General features: G+C 43.2%; 1 protein-coding gene across 1 annotated transcript; it reads left to right on the top strand.

Annotated features, from left to right (window-relative positions):
- Positions 1-1,372: 1,372 nt before the first annotated feature.
- epg5 (ectopic P-granules autophagy protein 5 homolog (C. elegans)) lies at positions 1,373-19,983 on the top strand. Its single transcript, XM_058635882.1, has 45 exons — positions 1,373-1,590; positions 2,034-2,702; positions 2,866-3,126; positions 3,216-3,414; positions 3,499-3,635; positions 3,729-3,836; positions 3,921-3,994; positions 4,122-4,230; positions 4,652-4,766; positions 4,857-5,007; positions 5,102-5,263; positions 5,367-5,524; positions 5,625-5,776; positions 6,034-6,174; positions 6,285-6,446; positions 6,540-6,662; positions 6,751-7,007; positions 7,087-7,227; positions 7,358-7,502; positions 8,116-8,313; positions 8,595-8,702; positions 8,801-8,923; positions 9,205-9,371; positions 9,477-9,713; positions 9,796-9,919; positions 10,197-10,341; positions 10,554-10,725; positions 11,258-11,420; positions 11,531-11,673; positions 11,809-11,965; positions 12,403-12,597; positions 12,685-12,898; positions 13,708-13,895; positions 14,002-14,209; positions 14,299-14,374; positions 14,787-14,890; positions 14,990-15,165; positions 15,914-16,138; positions 16,303-16,512; positions 17,211-17,355; positions 17,530-17,772; positions 18,627-18,840; positions 18,990-19,208; positions 19,578-19,692; positions 19,801-19,983. The coding sequence occupies exons 1-45, from the start codon at positions 1,537-1,539 to the stop codon at positions 19,981-19,983; spliced, it is 7,770 nt and encodes a 2,589-aa protein (XP_058491865.1). The 5' UTR covers positions 1,373-1,536.
- Positions 19,984-26,378: the final 6,395 nt, after the last annotated feature.

Below are 26,378 nucleotides of genomic sequence, written 5' to 3'. Positions count from 1 at the left end.
AAATAGATGTTTTTGTTTCATTATTGTATTGATGTTGTCTTTTTATTTTTGATACAGAGATGAAAAGAAAAGACATTGTTTATTATAATTATTATTATGATAAATTGAGCAGCCGTTGGCCAAGAGGAAAGGAGTTGGGCTTGTAAGTGGAGGGTCGCAGGTTTAAATCCTGGGACAGGTCAAAGGCTGGGACTCCCCTGAGCAAGACAAGTGCTGCCCACTGCTTTGTGTGTAAAAGGAATGGGTTAAATGGAGAGGTCAAATTCGCATGTTGTGTGCAAAAATAACTACTTCTTATTCTCTATTATAAGTAGTAGTATAACCTTTAATTAATCAGGAAAGCCTCACTATCCCGTTGGTCAATCAGTCAGTTCTAAACGTCTTACTAAAGATGTGCTCATAAATTCAAAAAAACAAAAACAAACGAGGGTTTTGTTCATTAACCATTAACTCAACATTTAGAAACGGCGGCCCCTATCCAACAACACTGTACAGTTTGTCCTCTTCTGCTTCCCGTAGAGAGGAGGAGTAGTCACGTGATCACAGATTGTGATAGCGGAGTTCCTGGAACAAACAAAACAAACGAGAGCTGAGCAGAAGAGAGGCTTCACGCTGCGTGTCACTCGCCTCTGACTGTTCAAATCTGAAGTTGGCAACATGGGTAACAGCCCGGAAACAGCGTAGAGCCGCCGCTGGATGTATTTCTCTGGGGGGGGAAAAGCAACGTAATAACAGCTTCGCGTTAGCTTAGCTTAGCTTTGGCTGGGCGTCTTCAGTTTTGTGTTTTCATGCGCAGTCAGCTTTCGTTTTTTTCGTTAATGTGGACCTTTCGTTTAAACTGACATTCAGACTAGCTGTTGTTTTTCTGTCTTCTGTCAGCGACTTTTTTAAGGGCCGTCCACGAGTGTTTAGTCCACGAGTACTGACAGTGTTTATCTCGACAGTACAGCCAGCTTCCTCCTGTTTATCACAGGACAGACTTATGTCATAGCTCATGATAGCTGTTTGTTTTTATAGTTGATCCGAATAATTCATCTGTTTTCAAGTCGAAATCCAACTTTTTAAGCAGAGAAATTGACAAAAGATCGTTCTTTTTTTATTGAAGAAAATATTAGAATTTTTTTTTTATTCCAGTATATTGCAGTGTTGTTAAAAGTCATATGTGTAGACAACATTCAAAATTGTGCTTTAATTAATTTATTTACTACCTAAAAATCACAAAAAGTGTAGGCAACTTTAATCCTAGATGTCACTTAATACAATACAGTGGGCCTTTGATGTTTTGATGGTGTCACATGGTAATAATGCTCCTTTACTTTCTGAATTGGTTAAATTGTATTAAATACTGATGTTGCAAAACAACAGTCTGCCAGAAAAATAGCAATTAGATGTACTCCCCCATTTCTTCAGGCCCAATTTATAGAAAACATAAATGAGGGCTGCACGTAGCCAGTTGATTGTTTCCTGTAGGAAACGCCTCGGTCCACTGTGTGTGATCTGAGCTGTGGGGGGAAAAAACTGGGGTGAGCAGTGAAGATGGAGGCCGTAAGACCAAAGCGGACCAAGGCCAAAACCGTCGGAAAGTCTCAGGTGAATAAAATAAGTTCCTTCAAGAATAGTCAGATGTGTTATCTGTTTATGTAGAGAACCTAGAAAACCTGTAAAATTTGACCTTAAATGGATCTTGCTGTTTACCCTTTGGCATGTGTACAATACTACTGTCCAGAGATTTTCCATGACCTCCTGCTTTTGTTAGTATGTCTGTCTGTTTGTTTGTTAGCAAGATAACCATGGAAAGGACTTGATTTTCTGGGGATGTGGGGATTATAGCCGAAGAAAGAAATTGTTAGACGTTGGTGGTAATCCCAATATGGATCTGGAATGAGTCTTTTTTTCACATTAAAACAATGTGTTAATTTTGTGAGATTGGAGACTGTATTGACACTGGGCAAAATGAGCAGCCTTGATGGAGGTTTGAACTTTCCAAGTGCTTTCTGTAGTTTTCATTTGTGTTTATTGTCTTGTTTTTTCAGTCGGCTAGAAAACAGAAGCAGGCAGAGGAAGAAAAACGAGCCACAGCTCCCTCAGCAGTCAGTGATGAAGCCTCCGAGTCTGGCTTCACTGACATCCCCCTCAGTCTTCCCTATCAGGAGCCAGAGGAGGAGCAACAGGACCATGCTCAGCCCCCTCAGACCCCAGCACAGCTGTCAGACCTGTCCTCTGAGAAACAGAAGACTTCATCATCGCAGACTTTATCCTCATCTGTGTCGATCAAGACTTTACAATCAACTCTCAGTGAGTCAACAGAGACATCACAGGGTACAAAGCATCTACAGTCAGAAAAGGTGCAAGAGAAGGATGACAGAGTGGCAGATCAGGGGACTGAACTGAAAGCTGCACCACTCTGCAATGAGGTGGAAAAAGACACACAATCATGGAATCAGTCTTGTACTTCAACTCAGTTTGAAATCCCAAATGTTCCGAGTGCCCCTGCACTCTACCCGTCTCTCCCTACACTGGAGGAGGGTCCTGTGATACAGCTCACCATGCAATCTATAAAAAATGGTGCAAAAGGTCCTGCAGTGTTGGCGCTTCCTGAGCAGGAGTCTTCTCCCCCGAGTTTGCAGCCTCTGGAGTCTGTAGCCGAACTTTCCATGAAAAAACTCTATCCAGAAATACCCGTGACAGCTCCAGAAATACAGGTACCCTACTCTCATACACACAGAGATGACACAGATTAAATAATTTATACATTTGTAGGGGAAAAGACTGAATGGGTTTGATTAAATTTATACATTTATATACAGTATTTGAAACACCTCAGTATTGCAAGGTCATCAGTGGTCATGATTTCCCTTTTCGCAGCCATTCTCCTTGGAGCAGCTGAGTGTCTGGGAGCCAGGGGGAGGTTTACGAGCCTGGTTAGAAGGTGTTGAAATGTATGCAGTTCAGTTCTGTGCTCTGGCCCGGCAAGAGAACCACGAGCTGACTGAACTGCTGCAGAATTACTGGCGCTGCCGCAGACAGCTCACCCAGTCACACACACAGCTACACACACAGTCTTCTGACTGCAAGAGCACACAGAACCGCCTCTGGAGCTTCAGAGATGAACAGCTCACACTTCAGGTGAGTTTTTGGATCCATGTTGAAAGAACTCTAATACCACTCCAATCGCTGTAATGATGCCACCTTTGAAATCATGTCACTCTCCACAGGGTGTGTGTGCAGACCAGTCCAAAGTGTGTGGGTACCATCGCTTCCAGCAGGCAGATTTCAGTCAGAGTGTGCTCGCTGAGCTGAGGAGACTTTTCGAAGCCCGCAGTGAGCTGCTCCATCAAAAGGTGGCGCTGCACGCATATACTGCTCTGTTGTCACGACTGCAGGTAGAATCATACCTGTATCGTCTACTGAAAGGTGAGAGAGAGCTGTAGCCATAACTTGCATGTTACAAACACGTCCTTGTTCATACTGTACACTGTTGTCTTGTTTCCTTTTCAGATTGGTCTGGCAGCCAAACACAACCTTGTTCTCTCCAACCACTGAAGGAAGCCATAAGTGTCCTGTTTAGCTTCACACGCAGAGTCCTCGATGACGCACAGTTCCAAACAGACATCCATCACTGGCTGGAAAGATTGGTATATATACACACAAAGTACATTTTAACTCACTCTTCCTTTGGTTGAGGTATTTTGTTAAGTTGTCCCTCACCACTATGGTCCAATCTCCAGGTGGCTGTCCTGCTACATGTTGGAGGGTCAGGAGAACATCTGTACTTGCTGTGTCATCTCCTCTGCTGCCCTGCTGGGGTTGGAAAGTGGTCTGCACCTTTCCTTCAGGTTAGTAAGGGACACATTATTAAATTTTTTTGATGATTTATCTGTGGTATAAAAATGGCTGAAGCTTTCTTCTAAATGTTGCAGATTCAAGTTTTAGGAAGCACCTGTGGAGTGCAGCACTTCATGCAAGCTCTGGCAATCCTAATGTCACCTACCAGGTGTGTAAAGGAGCCCATTCTAACCTACTGACTTTCCACTGCAGGTTTATGTGTGTAGTTTTAATTGATCCTCTTTTCTCTTTTAACAACCCTACATCTAACTAGTGGCCTCTCTGTTTTAACTTAGACACCGTGCAGAGTTTCTGGGCCATATGAAGCCAAGTGATAACCAAAGCTCTTCAGGTTCTGGACCTGAGTCTGGCAACTGGACCCTTGTGGATGAAGGTGGAGAGGAGGTAAGTGTAGTAGACCATGTGTCCCTTCTAAGTTAAGTTGCTTCCACAGTTTGACACAAAAAATACAGGTTCATGTCATAAAAAGAAATGTCGTTGGTGACGTTTGCCTTTTTTGTACATTTTAAAACAGAATGTTCTAGTCTTTGTTCTTATCTGCTGAGTCACAGTTAAGCCTCCGATTATCATTTAAATATCAATGTGCTTGTTTAAAACCATGGCCACTGCCATCGCTAACATGTTGCTTAGGAACCACTTTGTTTTGAAGAAACATTGCAAGACAACAACAAGCTGTAATTTAAGTGTTAAAAGTCATACCACTAATGTTTTATTGAAAGGTCATTGCTATTTCATTTGAAAAGATGGAGCTTCCTCTTTGCATTTTACCTTAACTTTAACTTAACCTGCTGTTCTCTGTGTTAAGGATGAAGACCCAGAGAGCAGCTGGCTGCTCCTCTGTGAGGAGGATCTGATCTCCTTACTGAACCAGTACCCCTTCCAGCAGCTCTACTCGCACATGCTGGGCATGAGTAAGCAGGGTAAGACAGTCTGTCTGTCTCTATGTTCATCCTTCTGTCTGTTGATTTGAATTGTTCATAGTATGAAGTGACACACTGCTCTGTTTCCAGGTGTGTATGAGCCGCAGGCCTACTCCAGTCAGAAGATGATGCGTTTGTTTGCTTTCGCTTCTTCTCTCATTGAAATTCTCGCCCTTGGCCTACAAACCTACAACAGAGCGCGATACAGACAACTAGTCAAACGAATAGGACACATTATACGGTCAGTGCATGCACACACGTCATAAGCCAGATTATAACACTATTAAAATCAGAAAATCCATTCATACATGTACTTTTGGTTTTCTGTCCCTCAGAATGACTGTGTGTTATGTGAGTGATCACTGGGCCCAGTATGTGACTGTGACCAGTGCTGGTGGGTCCAGCTCTCATGTGCACTCTCTGTCGTTGGACAAACTGCAGCTGGAGTATGATCATCTCTTCCTCAGAGCTGTTTTACATGTGCTCAGAAACAAACGGTGAGGCAACTTTAATCTTTGGCTTCAGGTTTCCAGCTCAACTGGAGATGATTTGCTTCATGTGCTTAGTTAGGTATTTGTTTTCTCTCCTCCTCTCTCACAGGTTGGGTATTTGGTTGTTTATGTCGGAGATGCCTTATGGTACTTTGTCGAGCTGTATGCTGTGGAAAGTCCTGTATGTTATGCAGAGCGCAGAGACGGCAGGAGTCGAAACACTCAGCACTGCACGAGACACACAGTCCTGCATTCAGTCTCTCAGAGGTACCAGTACATTCAAACTACTGTCTTTGTAACCCTACAAATCTATCAGTCATTGAAGCAGTCGTCATCCTGATACGCTGATTTGTTGTTTCTGTCACAGACCCAGAGCACCAGGTGAGATTTGAACAATGGCTATGTGAGGTGAACAGCTCTGACGGCATCTCCCTCCTCACTGCACTGGCACACATGGCTATACCTACTCAGCACACTGACCCTGTTTTCATCACGACTATAACTCTGCTGATCTACCAGGTAGGGAGGGACGAGAATAAGCTCTTGAAGGGTTGATAAAGTGTGATATGGATTTTAAACAAAGTGGGTGTCTAACTCTGACTTTATACAGTTTTTATACTGAACCAGAAGTTGATTGTGATGAAAGTACTTTGCAAACCAAACCCAGACTATTGGAGGAAAAGTATACATGATTAAGACTGCATCTCATTCATGTCCTGATGCCTTTTATTACTATCAACGTTTTCTTTGACATCTCTTCTCTTATTCTGTGTCAGGTGTCTTATGTGAGCATGTCGACCAGAGAAATATACTCCAAGGTGGGGAGGGAGTTGCTGGCTGCCATAGCAACAGCCCATCCCTATGTTATTTCTGTGCTCCTGGAAAAACTGAGAGAGACGATACAGACTGTAGGAATGGTTAGTATTTTCTATTCAGTGATGACATTATGATTTTATTTTGACTGCTAGTGCTTATTCATTCGTAAATGTAAAACTGACAAGTGTTTTTGTGTGTGTGTGTGTGTTAGATGGCTCTATACCTGTGTAAAGAGCTGCCTCTGAGTCTGTGGCTACCGCGGCCAGAGGAAATATGTGTGATCGGAGCCTGGCTGCTCCTAAACCCTCTGTCTGCCGTGGAGAACCGGCTGGCCTGTGTCATCCTGGAGGGGCTGAACTGGGGCTATGCACAGGTAGTCATTGGAGCACAAGAGTACATTTCCCAGAGTCTTGACAGGCCGGTGGTGAGTTTGTAATGAAAAGACTAAATGTGTTCACTCTTGCAGGATGGCTCCCTGGCGCTGCCTTCATCTCTCCACAGTGAAGTTGCTCTGCTGGTGGCTGAGGCTTACCAGAAGTATCTAACTGACAAACCGTACAGTGGCCTCATATCAGAGGGGATCAAACAGGTTACACATCTGCCCGTTAACCACAGACAAACGATCTGACTCTCTCTGGGTGTTTTCAACAAAGTCACTTCCTGTTTCTTCACCTCAGGTCTCTTACCTTGCCAGTGTCCTTCGTTTGGGCGTATCTCCCGAAGCTTCTTTTAGTCAGTGGGCATGGCAGCTGTTGTTGAGACTGAAGCTCCACAGAAACAGTCAAAACCCTAAAGGAGCCTGGTCAGTTCCTGCATCCACCCCACCTCCAGAGCTTACACACACTCCCAGCATGCACTCTGTCCTCAGGGCTGTAAAAGCAGGCATCCCGATTGGATGCTACCTTTCCATTGCCATGACAACAGTCGGACACAGGTTTGTACTTTTCATGAGTATTTTTTTCCACGTGCTTGTGGGATTAAAGTCAAATTATGTCATCTCTCCGTTTGTCTAGCCTGGAAAACTTCTGCACCGAGGGAGTTGGGTTGTTGAAGAGTCTAATTCAGTCTCGTCACTTGAAAGCTGCTGTGCATCTGCTGGACAAAATACTGCCGCCGACTTACCCTCTCAGCTTCTACTTGCTCAACAACTCTCAGTAAGAAATGCTGCATCTCTCAGCCACAGCCTTTAAAACCAGAAAGAAAGGTATTTGTTACAGCAGCTACTGTATGTTCAACACCTAAATATTATTTGTGTCTCTACTGTCGTCCCTCCGTTAATGCCAGGTTTGTCAGTTGTATGCAGCTGTTCTTGCAGTACGACAGCGTGTGTCCTCAGGGTGTGACGCAGCAGGTCACTCATCGGGTAGCTCCACTCCTCACAGGAACCAACTACGGGGACAATGTCCGACTGCTGAACAGCGTTATTCAGGTTTGGCACTGAGAGCTTTAAATATGAATTCATGTTTGTGTAATGTTTAGATGGATGCTGACTTACTATTAAGATATTTAGATATGGAAGTAATGTTTATGTTCGTAAGATGTCAGTGTTAGCCCTTTTTCGCAAAATCCTGTGCGCACAAGATGATTATTTTGAGGAAACACGTCAGCCAGTCCCCAGTAGAGTGTCTCTGTCTTCATTTAGGCACACATGTTAACTGATTAGAGCTGCCACACCACACAGCTCTTTTTAGAAATGTGTAAACCGTAACAGAATCAGCAGACACAGACTCCCTGTGTGAGCACCAGAGCTGTGTGAGATGCAGCAGATTAGCAAAGCATTCGTCTCACTGCACATGCATCCACTGAGACTGAGACAAGAGAATGTTTTCATATGGCGTTTAAAGGTAAATATAAAATTTGAGTAAAACTTTCCATATTTTGAGCGCAAATTATCAATTTTTGTTTGATAAAAAACTTATGGGCCTCAGTAAATTTCCAAGTTAGGGTTCTAGCAAATTGAGTGTATGCTTTACCATCTCATTCATGCTTTCCAAATCACAGGTATCATCATCATCATCATCTATACATATTTTATTCCCCAGAGCCATGTGGTGGAGAGTTCACAGCCTGGACGCGTTGGAGCTGCAGCAGTGCTCGAGTTTTGGGTGGGAATTCTGACACAACAGAACCTGTGGTACCGGGACAAAACAGTCCTGTTCCTCATGGATCAGTTATGCTGTGCTGCATTCACACAGCACCAGGAGGAATGTGTGCAGAAACTCCTGTACCAACTGCACAAGGTAAGATTAAGATTTCAGGAACCTCTGCGGTTTCACAGTTGGTCTGTAATTTGCCACAAGGAAGGAATATTCAATGTGTGACTCACTATAAAAAGAGGAAGATACTTCATATTTGTGCTGACCGAGCAGCATCTGGTTCATGTGACCTGAGATGAAAACTGGACTGCTATGATTTTAAAAGATTTACTTGTCAAAGCTTTTTCGTCATGATAACTTGAGTAGAACATTTGTGTTATTAAGAATGGTCACAGTGACATGTTTGGGATTTTCATACCTTGCAGGATGCCTTGGGTTACCATGGAGATCGGGGTCTGCTCTCCTCTCTCGTTGGCTGGATTGCTGGAAATGCCACGCCCTCCTTCATAGAGGGCCAATCCCTGAGTGCAGAGGTAAGCACCCCAAAGCATGTGCAAGTCTTTCTGCTATTGTCAGTAAAGCACTCAGTCCTGACAGACTCTGTGTTTTCTTTATGTGTGTGTTTGTGTAGGTTTGGTTCGCCTGGCTGGTGCTGAACATGGAGGGTTTGGTTGAGGAAGATTCTCAGATGAGACGCTGTGTTGAACTTGAACTCCTCTCAGAGCCCAATGTCTCCCCAGAACAAGCTTTAAAGGTGTACAAACAAACACAATTATACATTTCTTGACCACTTTTGTTGTTTTAAAGTACAGAAATGTATTGCTGCCATGCCAGAAGAATACAAATGAATCCATATCACATAAGGTGAAAAGTTTCGTACATACAACCTTATCATGTCATCAGAAGAAACAAATTGATCTCATTACCATTTATAAGATAATTTACCATGTTATAACGAGAAACTTTTCATATTATTATGTAATACTGATTAAATCCTGACTTCCTGTATTAACGGTGTATCTGTGTCTGAGCCAGAAGGCGCAGCAGAGGATAAAGTTGCCAGTAGCTCCATCCCTGCAGCGGTTACAGGTGTACCGCTGGGCGTGTCAGGCTTTAGCCACACCCCCCGACCACCCACTCCTTCCTCTGGTCTGGCAGAAGTTCCTACAGCTTTACCTCAGACAGCCGGGACCAGAGTATGGGTATGATGCAAACACAGCTGTCACTATTCCCTAGCCTGAGAGATCTAGATACATTCAGAACCCAAGTTCTTGTACCATGTATCAAGTTTACATGTTTTCCTGCAGACTTGCTGCTGGCGGATGTATCGGGCGCAGGTTCTTCCAGGCTTCATCTCAGGCCTCTTTACTTGGAGAACTGAAACTTAGAATCCAAGAATTGTCAGACTTCCACCATGCTGCCAGCCAGGCCCTCAGGGTGCCCCCTCCACAAACACCCTCATCAGACAGTCGGAGTGATGAAACTCCTGACAATCCCTGTCCCTCGTACCTCACGTCTCCACAGCTACACACAGAGCTGGTCAGGTTGGTCTCTCATGTGATAAAAGCATCCCTTCCTATTGTTTGGCAGCTGGTACCGAAGTCTCAGTGGATTGTCTGTTTACAGGTTGTTTGGTGTATTTGCTCTGTGGCTGGATGATGAGACACTGCAGAAGCAGGAAGTGTACCTTCCCTCTCTTCCTGCACAGTACGAACCACACAGACTGGCACAGGTCATGCAGCGGCATCAGGTGTGTGGCTCTTATTGTTGAGCTTTTTCTGCTGACGTTCCCCTCGATGGCTGTGCCAGTAGTGTGTCAATAGATATAAGTGATGTGTGATAGGAATTGCGCTGTATGAATGTGTGAGTGAATGGCAAAACTGTAGTGTAAAGCAGCTTTGTGTGCTCAACAAGACTAGAAAAGTGCTATATACTATAAATACAGACCAGTTACTACAAATAAGTCAAAGCTCTCGTGTGTCACATGATATTTTTCTTGCCTTGTCATGTGTGTTGTGATGTTTTAGGAACTGTGGCTAGAGTTTCTGGACCAGGAGCGTCTGCAGTATGATGAGAGGGAGGTTTTGTCTCTGTGGGAGAAGGTGAAGAGTGAGCCAACCTTCCTGCAGGCCCAGAATCCTGGCTTTATTGACTGCACCAGCCCGAACAATGGTACAACATTCTCTTTTTAGAACCGAAAGAATGCTTTAAGATGATATACAGTGTAAATGTAAAGGTGTGTGATATTGAACCGTGACTTAAAAGAGCATGAATCCACTGTAGAATGATATTGCAGTATTGATGATATCTCACTTATTTTTATCATTGCCATAAGAGTGTTTTTATTTAGTTTTTATTCCTTTGACATTGTGCTCTGTGTGCAGCAAAGGAACGTATCCTGTCCAACTTGCAGAAGCATCCTATTCCCTGTGCGCCTCCAGAGCTGCAGCAGCTCAAGGCACCCGTGGGTGAGATTCTCACCGGCTGCTTCACTGACTCAAAAGCTGCTGCTGAACTGCTGCAGCAGGACCTCTGCATTCTGCAAGACCAGGCCAGGTACGTGTTCATTGTGTAGTCAAGCTACATCCACACTACTCAGGTTTTGTTTAAGAACACATACCTTTTGCTCTGGTTATGCTTGTCGTCCACCAGTGTATTAGAGTGCCAAAAATGGAGACGCTTATAAACACGGCTCTGTTTTTGTTTGTAAAGTCTGACAAACAATGACGCATTTACCCACATTTACTTCCTGATTCATTCTTATCTGCCGTGACTTGACTATCAGCTGTAAAGGTCTGTATTAAATCAGTCTAAGAACAGAAGTCCTTATTCTTATTTTTTTTCATTGTTATATGACGTTAGTACTATTCTCTGAAACTGGGCAAACAGCCGCAAAGGAGAGAATCAATCAACTTCCTGTTTACACCAGTATGTGCATGTCCAGTGTATGTTCATGGTCATGTGACAAATGTTTTTAAGCATATTAGTATGTACACAGATTACCTCAGAAACAAAGTATATGCACTGTATATGTGCAGCTTTGTATATTAAATACTGATACACACAAAACACGTCTCTTTGTTGTCAGGATTGCAGTGGCACGTGAAGCCCAGCAGGTGGCGATGGAGCAGGAACTGCTGGAGAGCCTTCCTCTACTTTATAAGAACCGGTCAGAGCAAGTCACTATGGCCCTGGAGTGTAAAGGGAAGGGAGGGCAGCCGTGCCAGGGACCTGCAAACATCACTGTCACAGTACATGCTCTAAAACTGCAGATATTTCAAATGAGATATAACAGTGAGGAATTTGCCATTGTTTATTAATCTATGCGTGTGTCTGTGTGTGTGTGTGTCTAATCACGTAGTGTGAGCGTGTCCAGAGACAGGAGGCAGTGCAGACTCAGATAACGTCACTGTGCAGGGACGTCAAGAAACTCCAAACAGACGCTATGGCCCCTCCACCTCAGAGCCTGGCCCAGGCTGCGGTCCACACTGAGAATTTTATCACGTTAGTAAACATACTTTTTGATATCAAGAATAAAAACTTATAACATCACAATGAATTTACAGGAAGTGAAAAGACATTTGGGACATTTAAATGGGGTGTTTGAACTGCAGCATGAACCACGTTTTATGTGCTCAGGGCTCTGGTGAATATGTACAAGGCGCAGAAATCTCCTGCAGTGCAGCATGTTGGGGTGTCAGCCTTTTACCAAGTGGTCTCCTTTGTGTGCGAGGACACACTGCGACATCCGCCAACACGGCAGTATCTCTCCTCATGTGTCGAGATACTGGGACAGGTGTGTATGCACAAACACACAGCAATACACCATTAACATTATTCATGTATTGATATAGAATTATAGATTTCCAAACAATTTCTACAGGGTTTTCCGTTTGACTGATTTAAACCAACTTTTAGTACAGCGTTAGGAGGGACTGTGATGTCACTGTCATGCCAGGAATTAATGTAATGAGTGATGAAACTCAGAAGGGGGCAGTAATGTAACATCATGGATGCCAGCAGCTGTGACACTAAAGTAGAAGAGAATCTTTGTGCACAGTTTTAATTGCACACCTTTTATCTGTTTATTATTTTGTATGTTCACTTTTAATGGCAGTGATGCATGGAGACTAAATGAAGTTTACCAAACAGAGAAGAGAACTCACAGATGTGAACAATGAGACAGAACCGATAATAAAACCCGCTCCTTAATCAAGTTGAATTTGTATCCAGGTGTTTATACAGCATAATCCAGAGGAGTGTGGCCGTGTCCTGAAGACCATCCTGGAGCAGCGGCGTCTTTGCCCTCTCATTTCCCCCTTCTTCACTCCCAACGCTGCACCCAAACAGCTCGTCTTTCTCTACCAGGACGTGGTGACGTCCCTGCACTTCGACAGTGCAGACGTCATCTTCATGCTGCTCACAAAGGTCGGTGCGGACATAAATAACACATTAAATATGTTATATACAATATATTGTACTGTCACAGTCCACTTACAGCAACTCCCTCTGCAGTTTGACTTGCCCCTGTGGCTGAATGAAGCCCACCCTGTGTTTTCGGAGAGAACTCGTTTGCTGGAGTTGATCCACGGAGCTCTCTGTGTCTGTGGCCGAGACCCAGAGCCTGAACTTCTCATACCTTTTCACCTTTTTGCCAAACACTGGACTTGGCTGCTGCGCCACCATTTCCCTGATCACTACAGTGACTGCCTGCGTCTGCTCATGACCAGTAAGTGTGCCTGCATGTGTGCATATATGCATGTTGGATTTATTCAGGAAGCCAAAACATGTCTTATTTCATATAAGCTGATAAAACATCCGATAATAAAAAGTTGGAAGACAAATAGTTGCAGGGAATTACTGTCACATTGAAAAGCACGTTTTCATTGTCAGTCATGTCACGTGTTGCCTTGTTAAAGCACTTATGAGCAGGGACGTCTCTGAAATTCATGTGATTCAGAGAAAACACATTCATCCTCCTCACACAATCCCTCCTACTCATCTCCCCAACAACAAAGGAGGGAATAAATAATTTAATTCCGTTATTGTTAGCTGAGTCATTCCTCCAATCAACAGGCAAGGCGAGTTTATTTAGATAGCAGCGTTCGTACACAAGGTACGGCTTTGAAGACTTTTTAAAGTTTCTATTGTGTTTTAATTAAACATTGTAATTAAAACACAATATAAACAGAAACAAGTGTGATTTAGAAACAGTAAAAAAGGCAAAAGCAGGCTAGATAACTAAAGAAATGATGGGAAAGCTGCAATAAACAACAAAGTTTTCAGCCCTGATATAAATGAGCTGACAGATTGTGTACACCTCAGGTGTTCAGGTAGTTTGGTAGTAGGTGGGGAGCATAGAGACTAAAAGCTGCTTCACCCTGTTTGGTTCTGACCCTGGGAACATACCTGTAAACCTGTAAATTATCAGTTAACTTTTAGGGGGTTTGCTTTTGTCTCTCTCCCATTTCCATGACTATTAAAGGCTAAATATACACAAAAACAAAATCAAACTAATGTCATTTTAAATCTCACCAGGCTCTTCAAACCAGTTACTGAGTCCAGAGTGCTGGAAGGTGACTCTGCGAGTGTTGGGCTGCTTACCTCCATCCCGCAGCACTAAGAGCAAAGCTGAACAAACCCTCACTTCCACCGACGTCCCCGGCCGTGCTGTCGCACCCCAAGCCTCTCCCTACAGATCCCCCATCAGCCTCTCACCCCAGCAGGTAACTAATGTTGTTGACATTGGATTGGGACCCACTTCGCCTGATATCAGGATACTTTCACATGAATTGCTATTACAGCATGGCTGTCTTGTTTTATTGGTAACAGGTGGATGAAACAGTTCAGTGGTTGAGTGATTACTTCCTGCGGAGTCGTCTCGGCAAACAAGACCTCCGAAGCTTCGGCCTCTACTCTGCTTGGACTCCTTACATCAGTGACGTTGTCTCTTTCTGGGAGCATTTGATCAATCATTTAATCAACGTTCAGTTCAGCAGCTGTGCCAGAGAGTCAGTGGGCAGCAGCAAAATAATAAAAGGTAACTATCAAATGTTTTGTTTTTGTTGCATGTTCTTCAGTTGTTGGTTGTCACAATGAAGGGGAAATGTCTCTATTGCTCTCTCACAGCTCTGCAGGACCTCCACAGTAAGATTGTGAACTTATTTAAGCCTTGGATCTTTCCCGTGGACTGCGACGATGGCGGGTAATCATTGCACAACTACACAGCTATCAGTTTTACATAGAGGAGGAGAGGTGTTGGTGTCAGTGAGACAGATGTGAAACAGATGTGGGCACAGACAGGTCAGCAGATAAAATAGTTATAGGATTTTTTTTTTTCCCCAGATGGAATCATTGTTTTTTGTACAGATGTGCAGATGTTCATTATGTTGTAGTTGTTATACATACATACAATACATATATATGGTGGCATTTTGAAGTAGGTGGGACTTTTCAATCACACAATCTCAAAACTTTCTCTTTTATTTGCTAAATTTCCACTGCATTTATTCATATTTACCTTTATCGTTACACCACATCTCCCTCAAGCATAAAACAAAAATTCAATTAAATTTAGTTTAACAATATTTATGATAAACGCTTCTCTTTTGTCTCAGAAACCTCAAGTGTTACCCCTGGCTGGAGACCGATGCGAGTGCTGCAGAACGCCTGTTGGGACTGTACGCTCAGCTTACTGACGCGCTGCATCACCGATTCAGAGGTCGGTCCACAGAAGTTCAGTGTTCACACATGAGCATGTTTTTCAAGTGCTGCTCTTCCTTGTGTTGTTATTTTTAACGTGTGTGCTGCTGCGTTGCAGATCGCTTGCTCCCTGGTCAGAGAGGAGCTCTGTGGCTGTGTATGATGCAGTACTGTGAGAGCTGCACTTCGCCTCGTACACCTGAGTACCTTCTGTACCTGTACCACACGCACCTCCGCAGCTTGCCCTGGAAATGCCTTCACCCCGACACTCAGCTCATGGAGCAGCTCTTCAATGTGAGACACTGAACCTAGTGGTTCCTGATCTCTGACCCTCCCACAGCACTACACACTGATCCAAACATGCAGCACTCAGGGGAGCTTGTTAATGTGAGACCTCAGTCCTTGGCCCCAAGTTCTAATATTAGATTTGCTTTACGTAATTATAGTCTCATCAACATGTTCCTAGAAACTAGGGCCACATGGGTCTGTCTCTTCAGAACCAAGAGGCTCTTCAGAGGCTACTTTAGATCAGAATTAGAATCAGCTTTATTGGTATGAGTGCACATACAAGGAATTTGACTTGTTTTTGTCGCTCACTGTGTAATTACACTTAAGGAGGATGGTTAGGAGTGATGGTCATAGTGTGGACATAAGGCATTACAGAAATACCGTGTCATTTCCAATGCAATAAGGATTACTATAGGCTACTATCAGTGTAATACTTTTACATTGTTTAAATGAAAACTCCCTTATAATCCTGACACTTTTTCCATAGTTCTTACCAAGCTATTATTTGATTACTATATAAATAAGATGCTATTACCATAATGTGGCTCTCCTATTACAAAATGATTACCCCACTATTACCATATTGTTACTGTAATGTAATTTAAGGTGTTACTGGATATACCAATTACTTTCAATACGTCAAACATAATAAAATCAGACTATAGAGGCATTCACAGAACAGCCTGTTAAGACTTGAGATAGTTGATTAGTCTGTAGGTCTGTGTTTATTCATTATTTTTTGCTGTAATTTCAGGTGGAGAGAGGAAGTCCCAAGAGCTGCTTCCTGTTCATGGGAGAAGTGTTATGTGAAGTAAACTGGATCAGCGTCCTGAGTGACCACTTGCAAACACCTTCTGCATCTGCCACCTATCCCACTTTACCACAGACGTGGACTCAGAAGGAGTCACACACCATGTTAGTGTATCTGCTGTACATGTTAGTTTTTCTGGCAAAGGAGGATCAGCTCCTGACTCAACAGGTGGGTCAAGTTATTTGTTTGTATAGTGCTACACCGAAGTTGTGCCAAAGTGCCTTTTAAAAGCAAAGGGTTAGGCCAATAAGGCAAAGGATGAGAAACATTAAAATAGTGATGAGTCCAGATTATTTTTTGTGTCACAACATCTTTCCTCCTACTACCCACAGGACTCCCCTCTGCTCAGTCTGTTGGTGCAGTCCACCTCTTTGCCCTGGCGTCAGCTGGACCTGTCCTCATACCAAGGCATTCTGGGATATGTCAGCACCCACTACCCTCCCACTTTGCTGCTCAGCGTCGATTGTGCCCCTCAGCTGCTGCTGAAATCACTGCGTAGTGCTGCTGGACTCCACTGCCGCGCTAATGAAGCTCCACACATAGTAAGACAATACAGTGTGTGGCCCTGCTCAGATCTGATATCAACATCTGTGATCTGATCACATGCAGACAGAGCTTAAGGCTGAATGCACCCAAGTCCAATCACAAAAACCACGTTCTGAGGTGGTTTTGGAGTCACATCTGTCCACACGATGCATTACCAGAAGTGATTTTACTCTTCTCAGTGCCCATACTTTGTTTAATATTAAGCCACTCCCACAATATTAACTTTGATTGAAGAATCAAGTCTTATTTCATGTTAGAGCAGGGTGAGTAGTGCTCTGAATCACTCTTTTTCTTTCCTCTTTCGTTCTGTCTCTTGCACATACTATGACACGGATGCACACATGCACTCACCGTCACACACAAGCACAGTAACAGCGCGTGTCTATAAAGTCTGACTCGTTAAAAGAATGTTGCTCCCCTCAACAGACACGATCTCAGTGTGTATTTGAATAAAAGTCTGCAGGAATTTGTGACCAAACAGTCATACTGAGATTAGGTCACTTGGGATAAATGATAATACCAGGTCTGTAAGGGTCATATAACTGGAAAGCTGTAAAAAATTCAATTTCCCTCAGCAAAGATATGTCAAATGTTCTGTTAGATGACTGTGGATGATAAAATGCAGTGGCAAACTCAGCTTTATTTGTGCAAATATTTCGCATTAATTGAAATGCAACCTCTTTCCATTTGTCAGGAGGAGACACTGAAGGCTGGAGCGTACGTGTGCTGGTGTGTGCAGTCTTTAGTGAATCTCGAGCAGGGAGGCAGCATCAGCCTCGGCAGCCTGGAGGCTCAGCTGGAGACGCTTTTAGAGAGTATTGTCACATTCAACCCCCCAGGTGAGATCTGGCACTCATCTGTAACAGCAGTACCACCCGTGGGAGCGACTCGATAGCTCAACACCTGTCTCCCCGCTGTGCTCACTGCATGTCTTTCTCCCTCTGTCTCGACAACACCTGAATGAATATTTCTTCATTACCGTTCTTCCCTTTTTATCCACGTATCCTTCACAGAGACGGGTTTGGAGCAGAGGCACATGGCATTTTGCAGCCTCTTTAGCGACGCTCTGGCTTTGCTGAACGGCGTGGGCGTCTCATCCGGTGAGGCGCTCGCAGCTCGTGTCATTACCTGGCTGGACAGGAAGGGGAGGGGCTTCCCTATTCTGCCTCTTCTCACAGCTTGCACGCGCTGTCTCGCATCAGTGCGGCACATGACGCGCATCATGGAGGCATGCATCACGGCGTACTTCAACCACGGTAAGCAAAGTAACAGTGTTTGTTTTTGTTTGTAGAATTGTCTCCTTAAAGAGTGTTACATGAAGAGTTAAAGTGTCTCAATATGGCAGATATTTCTGTACGTTGGCACATTTTAGCTTAGACCAGTATTGTTTTACATATCACTCCTTAGTTCTAAGTTACAATATACAATAGATGCTTTAGAGTAGAGTTTTATTTTGCACATTAAGCAACTCAGTGGTTTAGCCCATGCAATAACATTCTTAACTTGCCCATCTCCCTTTACACAAAACAAGAACATTTAGCATAAATGATAAAATATAGAGTGAAAATGTGACTTAATGAAGGTGTAGGAGAAGGGAAAAAAAGGTAAAGTGCTTTGTGCTTACAGACAGGGTAACAGTCAGTGGGAGTGATTAGAGTAGGGAGGCAGCATTGAATGTATTGTTCAAGAGTCTAATGGCCTCTGGGTAGATATTTGTCAGCTATTTTTGTCTTTGATTGATGTTGTGGGCGTATGAACTGCCCCGAATGATTTTGCAGGCTCTCTTGATGACCCAGGTGGTGTAAATGCAGAAGTGACCGACTATTCAAAAGGTTAATTGACTAATCAATTACTGAAACAAAGAATCGGCTGATATATCACACAATTACACAATATCTGTACAATTTCAAATATTGTCTAAATCAGATGTCGATTTGTGTGTAGAAAGTACAAACTTGAACCTTAAAAACACCTTGAATTTGAAAATATACAGCCTGGAAGTGATTCAGACTGTTTGAAATAATTACCACGCTTCTCCATTGATATTAAATGTGATATCGCATGCCTCTCTCCTCTCTCTCTCTCCCCATGTCTGTCTTTCCCTGCTCAGCTGAGGAGGAGTCTGTTGGTTGGGGTCCGGTGTTGGCATCGCTGCAAGTGCCTGAGCTCACAGTGGACGACTTCCTATCTGAAAGCCACGCAGGAGGAAGCTTCCTGACACTCTACGCCTTCATCCTGCAGCGTCTCAACACTGAATACACAGCAGCTAACGAGAGGAGGACTCTGGCTCTAATTAACACGTGGACCAGTCAGGTCTTCCCCAGGTTCGTCCCACTCAGTGTCTCGTCTCCTATCATATGTCGTGTTATGTCAGATTGGATTTGACATTGTTTTGCTGTTTGAATTTCAAGTCATTTCAAACTAACTTACTAACTGACAGCTGTATGTGCTATGATGTGTTTTGCCCGTGCAGTGGTCCAGGTGATGAAGCCAAGCTGTTTCTTTGGTGGCACAAGGCACTTTACCTGTCAGCGGAGCAGATCCAGCCGCAGGCCGGCCTCACTGAAGTGTCGGGAGTCGTCATGAATCTGCTGAAGTTGCAAACCAGGCTGCTACAGCTGGGAGAAGAAAGGCAAAACTCGGGGCTGCTGGGCGCGATAGGCCTTGGAAAAAAGTCTCCTGTTTCTAACAGGTATTCTCACATGTATTTTATCAGCAAATAGGCCAAGGGTTAGTGCCAAGTATACACATCACAACATTTGGAGATGGAGTACGTGCATCCCACACTACATGTGCTGTCTTGTGATATTTTTGGCGAAGTTGATCAGTTAATTTGACTCTTTATAATTCTATCAAAAAAAGACACTAAACTTTAAAGATGGGAAAAAAATTCTTACTACTTTAATGACCATCTAATTTATGATGCATCTATTATCACAAGGTGGCTGCAGCAGGAAGCAGTTAGTGTGCTACATGTGTGTTTGTACATGTGATTTACGAGGTTTCTTGAATGCATCTCGTAAGCTGCTCCTCCAAGCTCAACATCACCTGTCTTATCTAGGTTCAGGGTGGTGGTACGAAGTCTGGCTGCCTTCCTCTCAGTCCAGGTACCATCAGACAACGAGCTTCGACTTCAACCCACCAGTGACCTGCAGCTCTCTGTGAAAGCCCAGCAAGTATGCAACAAAACCTGCAAATACAGTGTTTAGATTTTTTGTAGTCTTTTCTGTAGTATCTTCTTAAAATATCTTGTTTTCCCTGATTTTTTGTTTCTGTGACTGCAGGCACTAGGGCTGTTGGAGGCTATGCCGAGCAATAAGCAGTACGCCGAGTTTGAGGAGTCTGTGAATAAGGCTGTCCAGTTCATTCGCTACCCAGGACACTGTCTCAAAGATGCACCCCGACTTTTGTCCCTGCTAGCCAACCTCCTGTACCCTGACCTCAGATACCTGCACATTATCCGCTAACACTGCTGGAGACTGGAAGGACGTTACTCCTCTGTGTCAAGTAAAGTGACCGCAAACGTCTGTCGTGTACAGACAAAATCGAAAACTGGAGCACAATAGTGTCCAAGTAGTTGCACTGATACTGAATTACTCTGACTATTTTATCAGTAGAAGCTTTGTGTCGTGTCAGCGAGGACTTTGTGGGACTGAAACTGACACAACTAAGAATCACCAACCAAGTAGGATCATAAGAAATGTTGCATGGTAACCTGTGACCTTTTCTTCGCTGCTGTTTTTTTTTTTTTTGCTTTGTTGCCTTTTATTTAAGTTCTCTTCTTGATTTCAGTGTTGCACCTATTTTTCTGAAGCAGAATCCATTAATCAGGACTCAGTTGCAGGCTTGAAGCGTCCATTTCACAGCGTGTTTCTGGTGGAAGTTGAAGGACACATCTAGTAGACCGATGACTTAAGTCGTACCATCTTTAAATGGGGAGGGGGTGGGGGAGCGATGTAGCAGCAAAGACCTTTTGGGTTTAATGTCTGATCCTGAGATTTGCTGTTAATTCCAACACCAGGCTTTGGTTTATGATCTGAAATGTCTCAGAGATCTTTGGTGCTGTATGTATACAGATGAACACAACGGCTGCCTCGACAGAAGTGATCATGTTTGTGCCAGTATTATGTTTGTGCTCAACCAATCGTGCTTTGCTTGTTTGTTTGTTTGCCAAAAAAAAGATGTTATTTTTTTATGCTCAGCTACGTAAACCATTTTGACCATGTCTGCTGGTTGTGTCGTCTGTGTTGGGGACTTTGGAGACTTCAGTGAGGAAGTCTCTGGATTATACACAGTGGCAAATACAAGTGTGACTGACTTAATATAGGGGATTAGATGATTAGCTCTAATAATCTGGTCTTTGTTTCATCTTTATCTAAACTTTGACGATGATTGATTTTGATTGGCTCTCTTTACTGGACCGGAACTCACTATTGGTTTCTGTGGAGACAGCCTTGGTCTCTACGTCTAATCGTCTAATCGTCCCCCCTTCAATGGAAGTTTAGGAACATTATCTCTGTGAAACTAAGTGTGCCTCTTTAATTTAAAGCTATTTATATGAATTTATCAGTATTTAACCAGGTATAGATGGATGAAGATGCACATTTTCCCTCTTAATCTGTTGTTTGCTACACAAAATAAAACATCAGAAGCTACACAAAATGTTTACAATGGGCCACGTCATATTTTCTGGTTTCTTTGCTCCATGTAACAAAGAAATCCTTTTTGACAAAAACAAGACACTGATCAACATTTTTCAACATTTTCTGGACCAAATATTATGAAAATAATCATTAGTTGCAGCCCTAGTCGAGACCCACAGATGGGTCGTGGGAGAGGGTTTTTTGGGAGGGTTCCCACACAAATTAGCAGAATCCTTCCAACGTCTGAGTAATGATTTATGTTTATATGTTTAACCCTTAAGAGTTCCTTTTTAAAAAAACAACAAAAAAAAACTGACTAATGTGTTCCTTGTGGTAGAAAATGTCCCTGGGAACTCTTAAGGGTTAATAACGTGCATAAAATTAAAAAGAATCTCTTAGAAATGATAAAAGTGGGTCCCCATATAGAAAGTTTGGGAAAGAGTGAGCTGTAACATTCGTACATGGTGACATTTAAGAATAATGTGTGATTCAAATGGAAAGATTTCACATTATAATTATGTCATGTCAGTCACTATAACTCCTCTGATGCTCTGTGATCGTTCTGCTGCACCTCTGTGGCCTGAAGCGGTTATTTTTGCCTGTGTTATCTGACGACCGTTAATGTCAAATGTGTTTCTTTTTTATGAGTCAGTGAGCAGGAATGGGTCTGTTGGGCCACTGCTGTTGCTGCTGCTGCTGCTGTTAATGCTGCTGCATGGGGGTGTTGCACAAAAGAGACACAGCTCTGTTCAGTGAAGGGAGCGCAGTGTCTCACAGTTCAGTTCTGGGATCTTGGACCAAATGTTAGACGCGTTAGAGACTCAGAGCAGGGAGACTGATGATGCTAGGACGGGGTCACATGAGGAGACGCCAAAGTGCTGAGAAGCTCATTCGGGATACACTGCTCTGACATCTGCATTCTCCACACATAGCACTGTAGGTTGGATTTCAAGGCTCCTTGTGTGAGAATCCAGCTGTGACAAGGGTGACTTAATATGACAGGGATATAAATAATGTGATTGTCGTGTGCGTCCTGTTGTTCCCTGCATCTGGGAGACGACGGTACAGCACGTCTGCGTCTGAGAGAAGTTTTGACAAAGACTGTTCAGCAGGGGAGGGGGGCAGCAGTGTGGGTATACATGCATCCTGTATCCTCATTTGACTCCACCTCATCTGTCGGGCAGAAAACCTCTCTTCACGCCAACAGTAGTCTCTATGGTTACAGGACGGGTAGAAGGGAGAGAGGAGGTGGGAAGGACACTGCGTTTTAAGATGGAGACAGACGAGGAGGTGGGTGACAAACCCCGTGTCTTCTGTAAGACCGAGACCGTCTGTTGTCTCCCACCACTGAGTCAACGTCTCTCAGCACAGGTGGTGGAGTACACACCGCGACATAAACGTGGCACTTTGTTCTCAGACTTTAGCCTCACACACACATATTTATATACAGTCCAGGTGCTCAGGGGACATACAGCTGAGCGTAGTCCTGGCAGACAACAGTGCTGTCTGGCAGATTCCTGTGTTACCATGGAAACCCAGCATCAGGCCGTTTGCTCGTAGCCAGGTTGGAGTGCACACTCAGCAGCGTCGCGGCAGCACGTGGATCGGCTCTCGCTGGCTGTGACTGACAGTTAGAATACAAACGTCAGACAAACGCGAGCGTACGCCTCCCATCTGCAGCCGTGACAAATACATTCTCACAAATCTTATGCAAGATCTTCAAATCATTACAGAGCGAGTTGAATAAGCTGCACACTTAAATGAGGCTGGTTTGGTGTCCAAGTCTCAAAAGAGAAACAAATTGGACAAACTCTCTTTTAGGCACTTGTATGCAGTAAAGTAAAATGTCCCTCTGATGTTCCTGACTCTCAGTATCCTCCAGCTTCAGGATGGAGGTTAATATTTTTGAATTCTTAATTAGGTCTTAAAAACACTGCTGATACAGTATAGTCTGTCCTCACCATACACTCTCACCACCACGGCTTTAGAATTTGATAATGCACAGTGTTTACCGTGCACATAATTAATGTGTCAGGTCTGAGCAGAGCTGAGGTCCTCAGGGTGAACATAATCTCTCCCCCCCTCCGCCCTCAGACTCACTGAGTTGTCTAATCCCACCCAATTCCTGGCTACTACATGACCTCATATAAATCCCCTTTAATGTTCAGTTTCTTATAGTTATTCATACCGTTTAATATCTAGTTCAACTGCAAAAACATGGAGATGAAAAGATGAAATTAGTCCTTTTTTATTCCCACAATAGGGTAATTTACAATGTAAGAGCAGCAAAGACAGTTAAAAGTAAAGCTTATAAATAATAAAAGTGCATTTTGACATCAATGAATATAAGATAATAAAAAAATAGAATAACATATGCAGTATAGACAGTGAGTAATCAGAAAACACACAGCATCAGCTTAATGGTTTAATGGTCATTGAACAACTATTTGCAATGTGGTCATAGATGTTCTTTTTTGGTATTTTGTGAATGTTAGATCATAATTTGTTATCTTTTTAGTGAATATGAACATGATGATTTACTGTGTTATGATATAACGGTATTTATCTGTGCCAATTATGAGTCTGGCTGTCTGAGCTGTTTTATTGACTAATGCTGTGAGGAACATTGCCCTTTGGGGAGAGTAAAGTCTTACCTTACTTCACCTTACCTCACCTCACACATTCCAGACACTTTATTAGGGAGACTGAACCTTAACTAAAGTATCAGACATGTGGTCTACTGCTGCTGTGGCTGATCTGCTTTAAGGTTTGATGTGTTGTGCGTTCAGAGATGGTCTTTTTCTGTGGTTGTAACATGTTGTTATTCTCTGATCTCTAGCAACAACGAAGCACACATTCACTCAAAGATCTGCAGCTTTGAGATGGTTGGGCATGAAAGACCAGTAGATCTGCCGCTTTCTGAAATACTCCACAACCATGTCTCTTAAATCACCTTTCTTCTCCATTGTTGTGATACTCGGTCTGAACTTCAGCTGGTCGTCTTGACCACGTCTGCGTGTCTATATGCATTAAGTTGCTGCCGTACCATTGGCTGATGAGATATTTGGGTCGAAAAAAAGAAGTGCTACTTTGACGTGCTAAATAATGTCCCTGTGGTGCTCTTGAGTCTTCAGTGAGGGATCCAAAAACATCTAAAAGACAACCTGAGAAATCTGAGGCACTCTGAGGGTGAGAGTTAAAAAGCCTTTTAATATTTCACGGCTGTCGAATCATATCAACAGTAAAAATGTCCCCATTACAAAGATGCTAATCATGGTCACTGCAAAACAAATAGTCTATAGAAGCCTCCATAAGAGGAGGACATATACATTAAAAAGAAAGTATGAAGAGAATCATTCTCTGGAGATGTCGATTTATAGATTTGTGAGTCCGCTTTCCTGTTGTGACCTGAACTGCCTGTAGAGGTCACGTGACTGCCGCTGCAATCACATGATGATAAAACAAACCAAAACAAAATAAAGTATGGCCATTTTGTATGTTTGCCTTGATGAAGGCAAACTTGGTGGCTTTTCAACTCTCAGCCCTCAGATTTCTCCAGTTGTCTCTGATTTAGACCTTTGCATTAACAAGCAGCTGAACACGTGTCCCTAATAAAGTGGCCGCTGAGTGTATGTGCTCATTATGTACACACACACACACACACATGCAGATTTTACATCTCATTTGCTTGCAGTAGTGAGGAGCAGTTAACTTGGACATGTTTCACTGGCCATCACACACTTCAGAACACAGTCCAGTGTGGAAAATGCTCCTGCGCTGACCAGTTGCTTTTCTGCAACAGCTGCACAGCTGAGTCCCACAAGTCTGTCCCTTCTGCCAAAACACTCACACTCTCACACATTCACACACACACACACACACACACACACAGTGCCAGACACAGAAATGTCTCTCTCTTCGCTGTGCGCTCCTTCTCTGCACACTTGTGTTGTGTGGAATGTCAGATCAGTGTAAGTGTGTGCATGTAAGAAAGCTAAATAAATGTAATATTTGCTCCTGTCAGACAGAATCCTCTCGAGACGCCCGGTTTTCTTCGCACCTCCTCGCCAATCCTGTGGGGAGCGATGACTCAAATGTAAATGAGTCTTTATTTCTCCGTCTCTCTCTCTCTCTCTAAATTTGACCCAGCAGAGCTGAAGAGCTTCTCCCCGCTGAGTGTACCTTCCTGTGCACTTAACTGTAAAAGTCATCAATAATGACTCAGGCCTCAGCCGTGTGATGTTTTTTGGAAAGCTGGGTGGGCAGCTCGCTGATCTGCGTTGGACTGAGGACGACGGTGAAGTCAGGGAGGAATGTTTGGCCTCCAGGATTTACTGTGCGTCTCCTCAGTCTGATGTCAGAGCTGAAGCTCCCCCACAGAGAAGGACGACTTTGGTACTAATGTACTAAAGAGATAAATGTGTTATTTGATCAACAGACAGTGGATCTGAGATACATGTCTCATTCCCACAACAACAGAGGACGTCGGGGTTGAAAAAAACGTAATAAAATTGACAAAAAGTCGACGTCAAAGTCACTTCCTTCAAAGAAAATAAAAGCCCTACTGCTATTAACAAGCTTTTCTAATGTTTAAATTATATATCATTTTAAATGCAAATGTTTTATTCCCTAGCTGATTAGTTTTTAATAAGTTTTATCTAAGTTTTAATGAGTTAATAAGAGTTTTTGTTTTTTTTGTTTTGTTTTTTTAATTCAAGTAAGAAATAATGGTTAATGTTGGATTCAATTTTAAGGTTAAGGGCAGATTTTGAGCTCCTAAAGGTATTTTAGGTATTTTTGGTACTTTTGGTATTTTAGGGTCAAGGTCAAGGCAATAAATCATTTTATTTATTCTGGGAGGAAGTTAAAGAGCTGAAGTTCATATCTTTAGTTTAGTAAGTGTGTGTGTGTGTGTGTGTGTGTTCTTGTATTTATATCTTTGTGAGGTCCTAGTGAGGACTTTTTCAGGGTTAAGACCTTGTTTTAAGATTAAGTTTAAGTAAGTAAGTTTAAGTTTAGACACTTAGTTGTGATCGTGTGTGTGTTTGTGTGTGCAGTCAATGCATGACTCAGCAGTGAGTTTATATCCACTCAGCCCAGGTACGACCACGCAATCCCGCACAGAAAATCTCATGCAGAATTTTGCTTTATCAGGGATGGCACAATACAACTTTTTCATGTCTGATACAGTTCATGGACACTACTTCATGAACGTGCAC

Source organism: Solea solea, chromosome 8, assembly GCF_958295425.1.
Source record: "Solea solea chromosome 8, fSolSol10.1, whole genome shotgun sequence".
Taxonomy (NCBI): Eukaryota; Metazoa; Chordata; class Actinopteri; order Pleuronectiformes; family Soleidae; genus Solea; species Solea solea.
Note: the sequence above shows the minus strand (reverse complement) of the source record. Positions and strands in the feature narration are given on the sequence as shown.

What these genes read in the sequence shown, in the direction of transcription:
- epg5 (XM_058635882.1), top strand. Translation starts at nt 1,537, where the DNA reads ATGGAGGCCGTAAGACCAAAGCGGACCAAGGCCAAAACCGTCGGAAAG. An exon ending in TGAACTGGGGCTATGCACAG is followed by an intron (nt 6,447 to 6,539) that starts GTAGTCATTGGA and finishes TCACTCTTGCAG; the next exon opens with GATGGCTCCCTGGCGCTGCC. An exon ending in CTGCACCAGCCCGAACAATG is followed by an intron (nt 10,342 to 10,553) that starts GTACAACATTCT and finishes CTCTGTGTGCAG; the next exon opens with CAAAGGAACGTATCCTGTCC.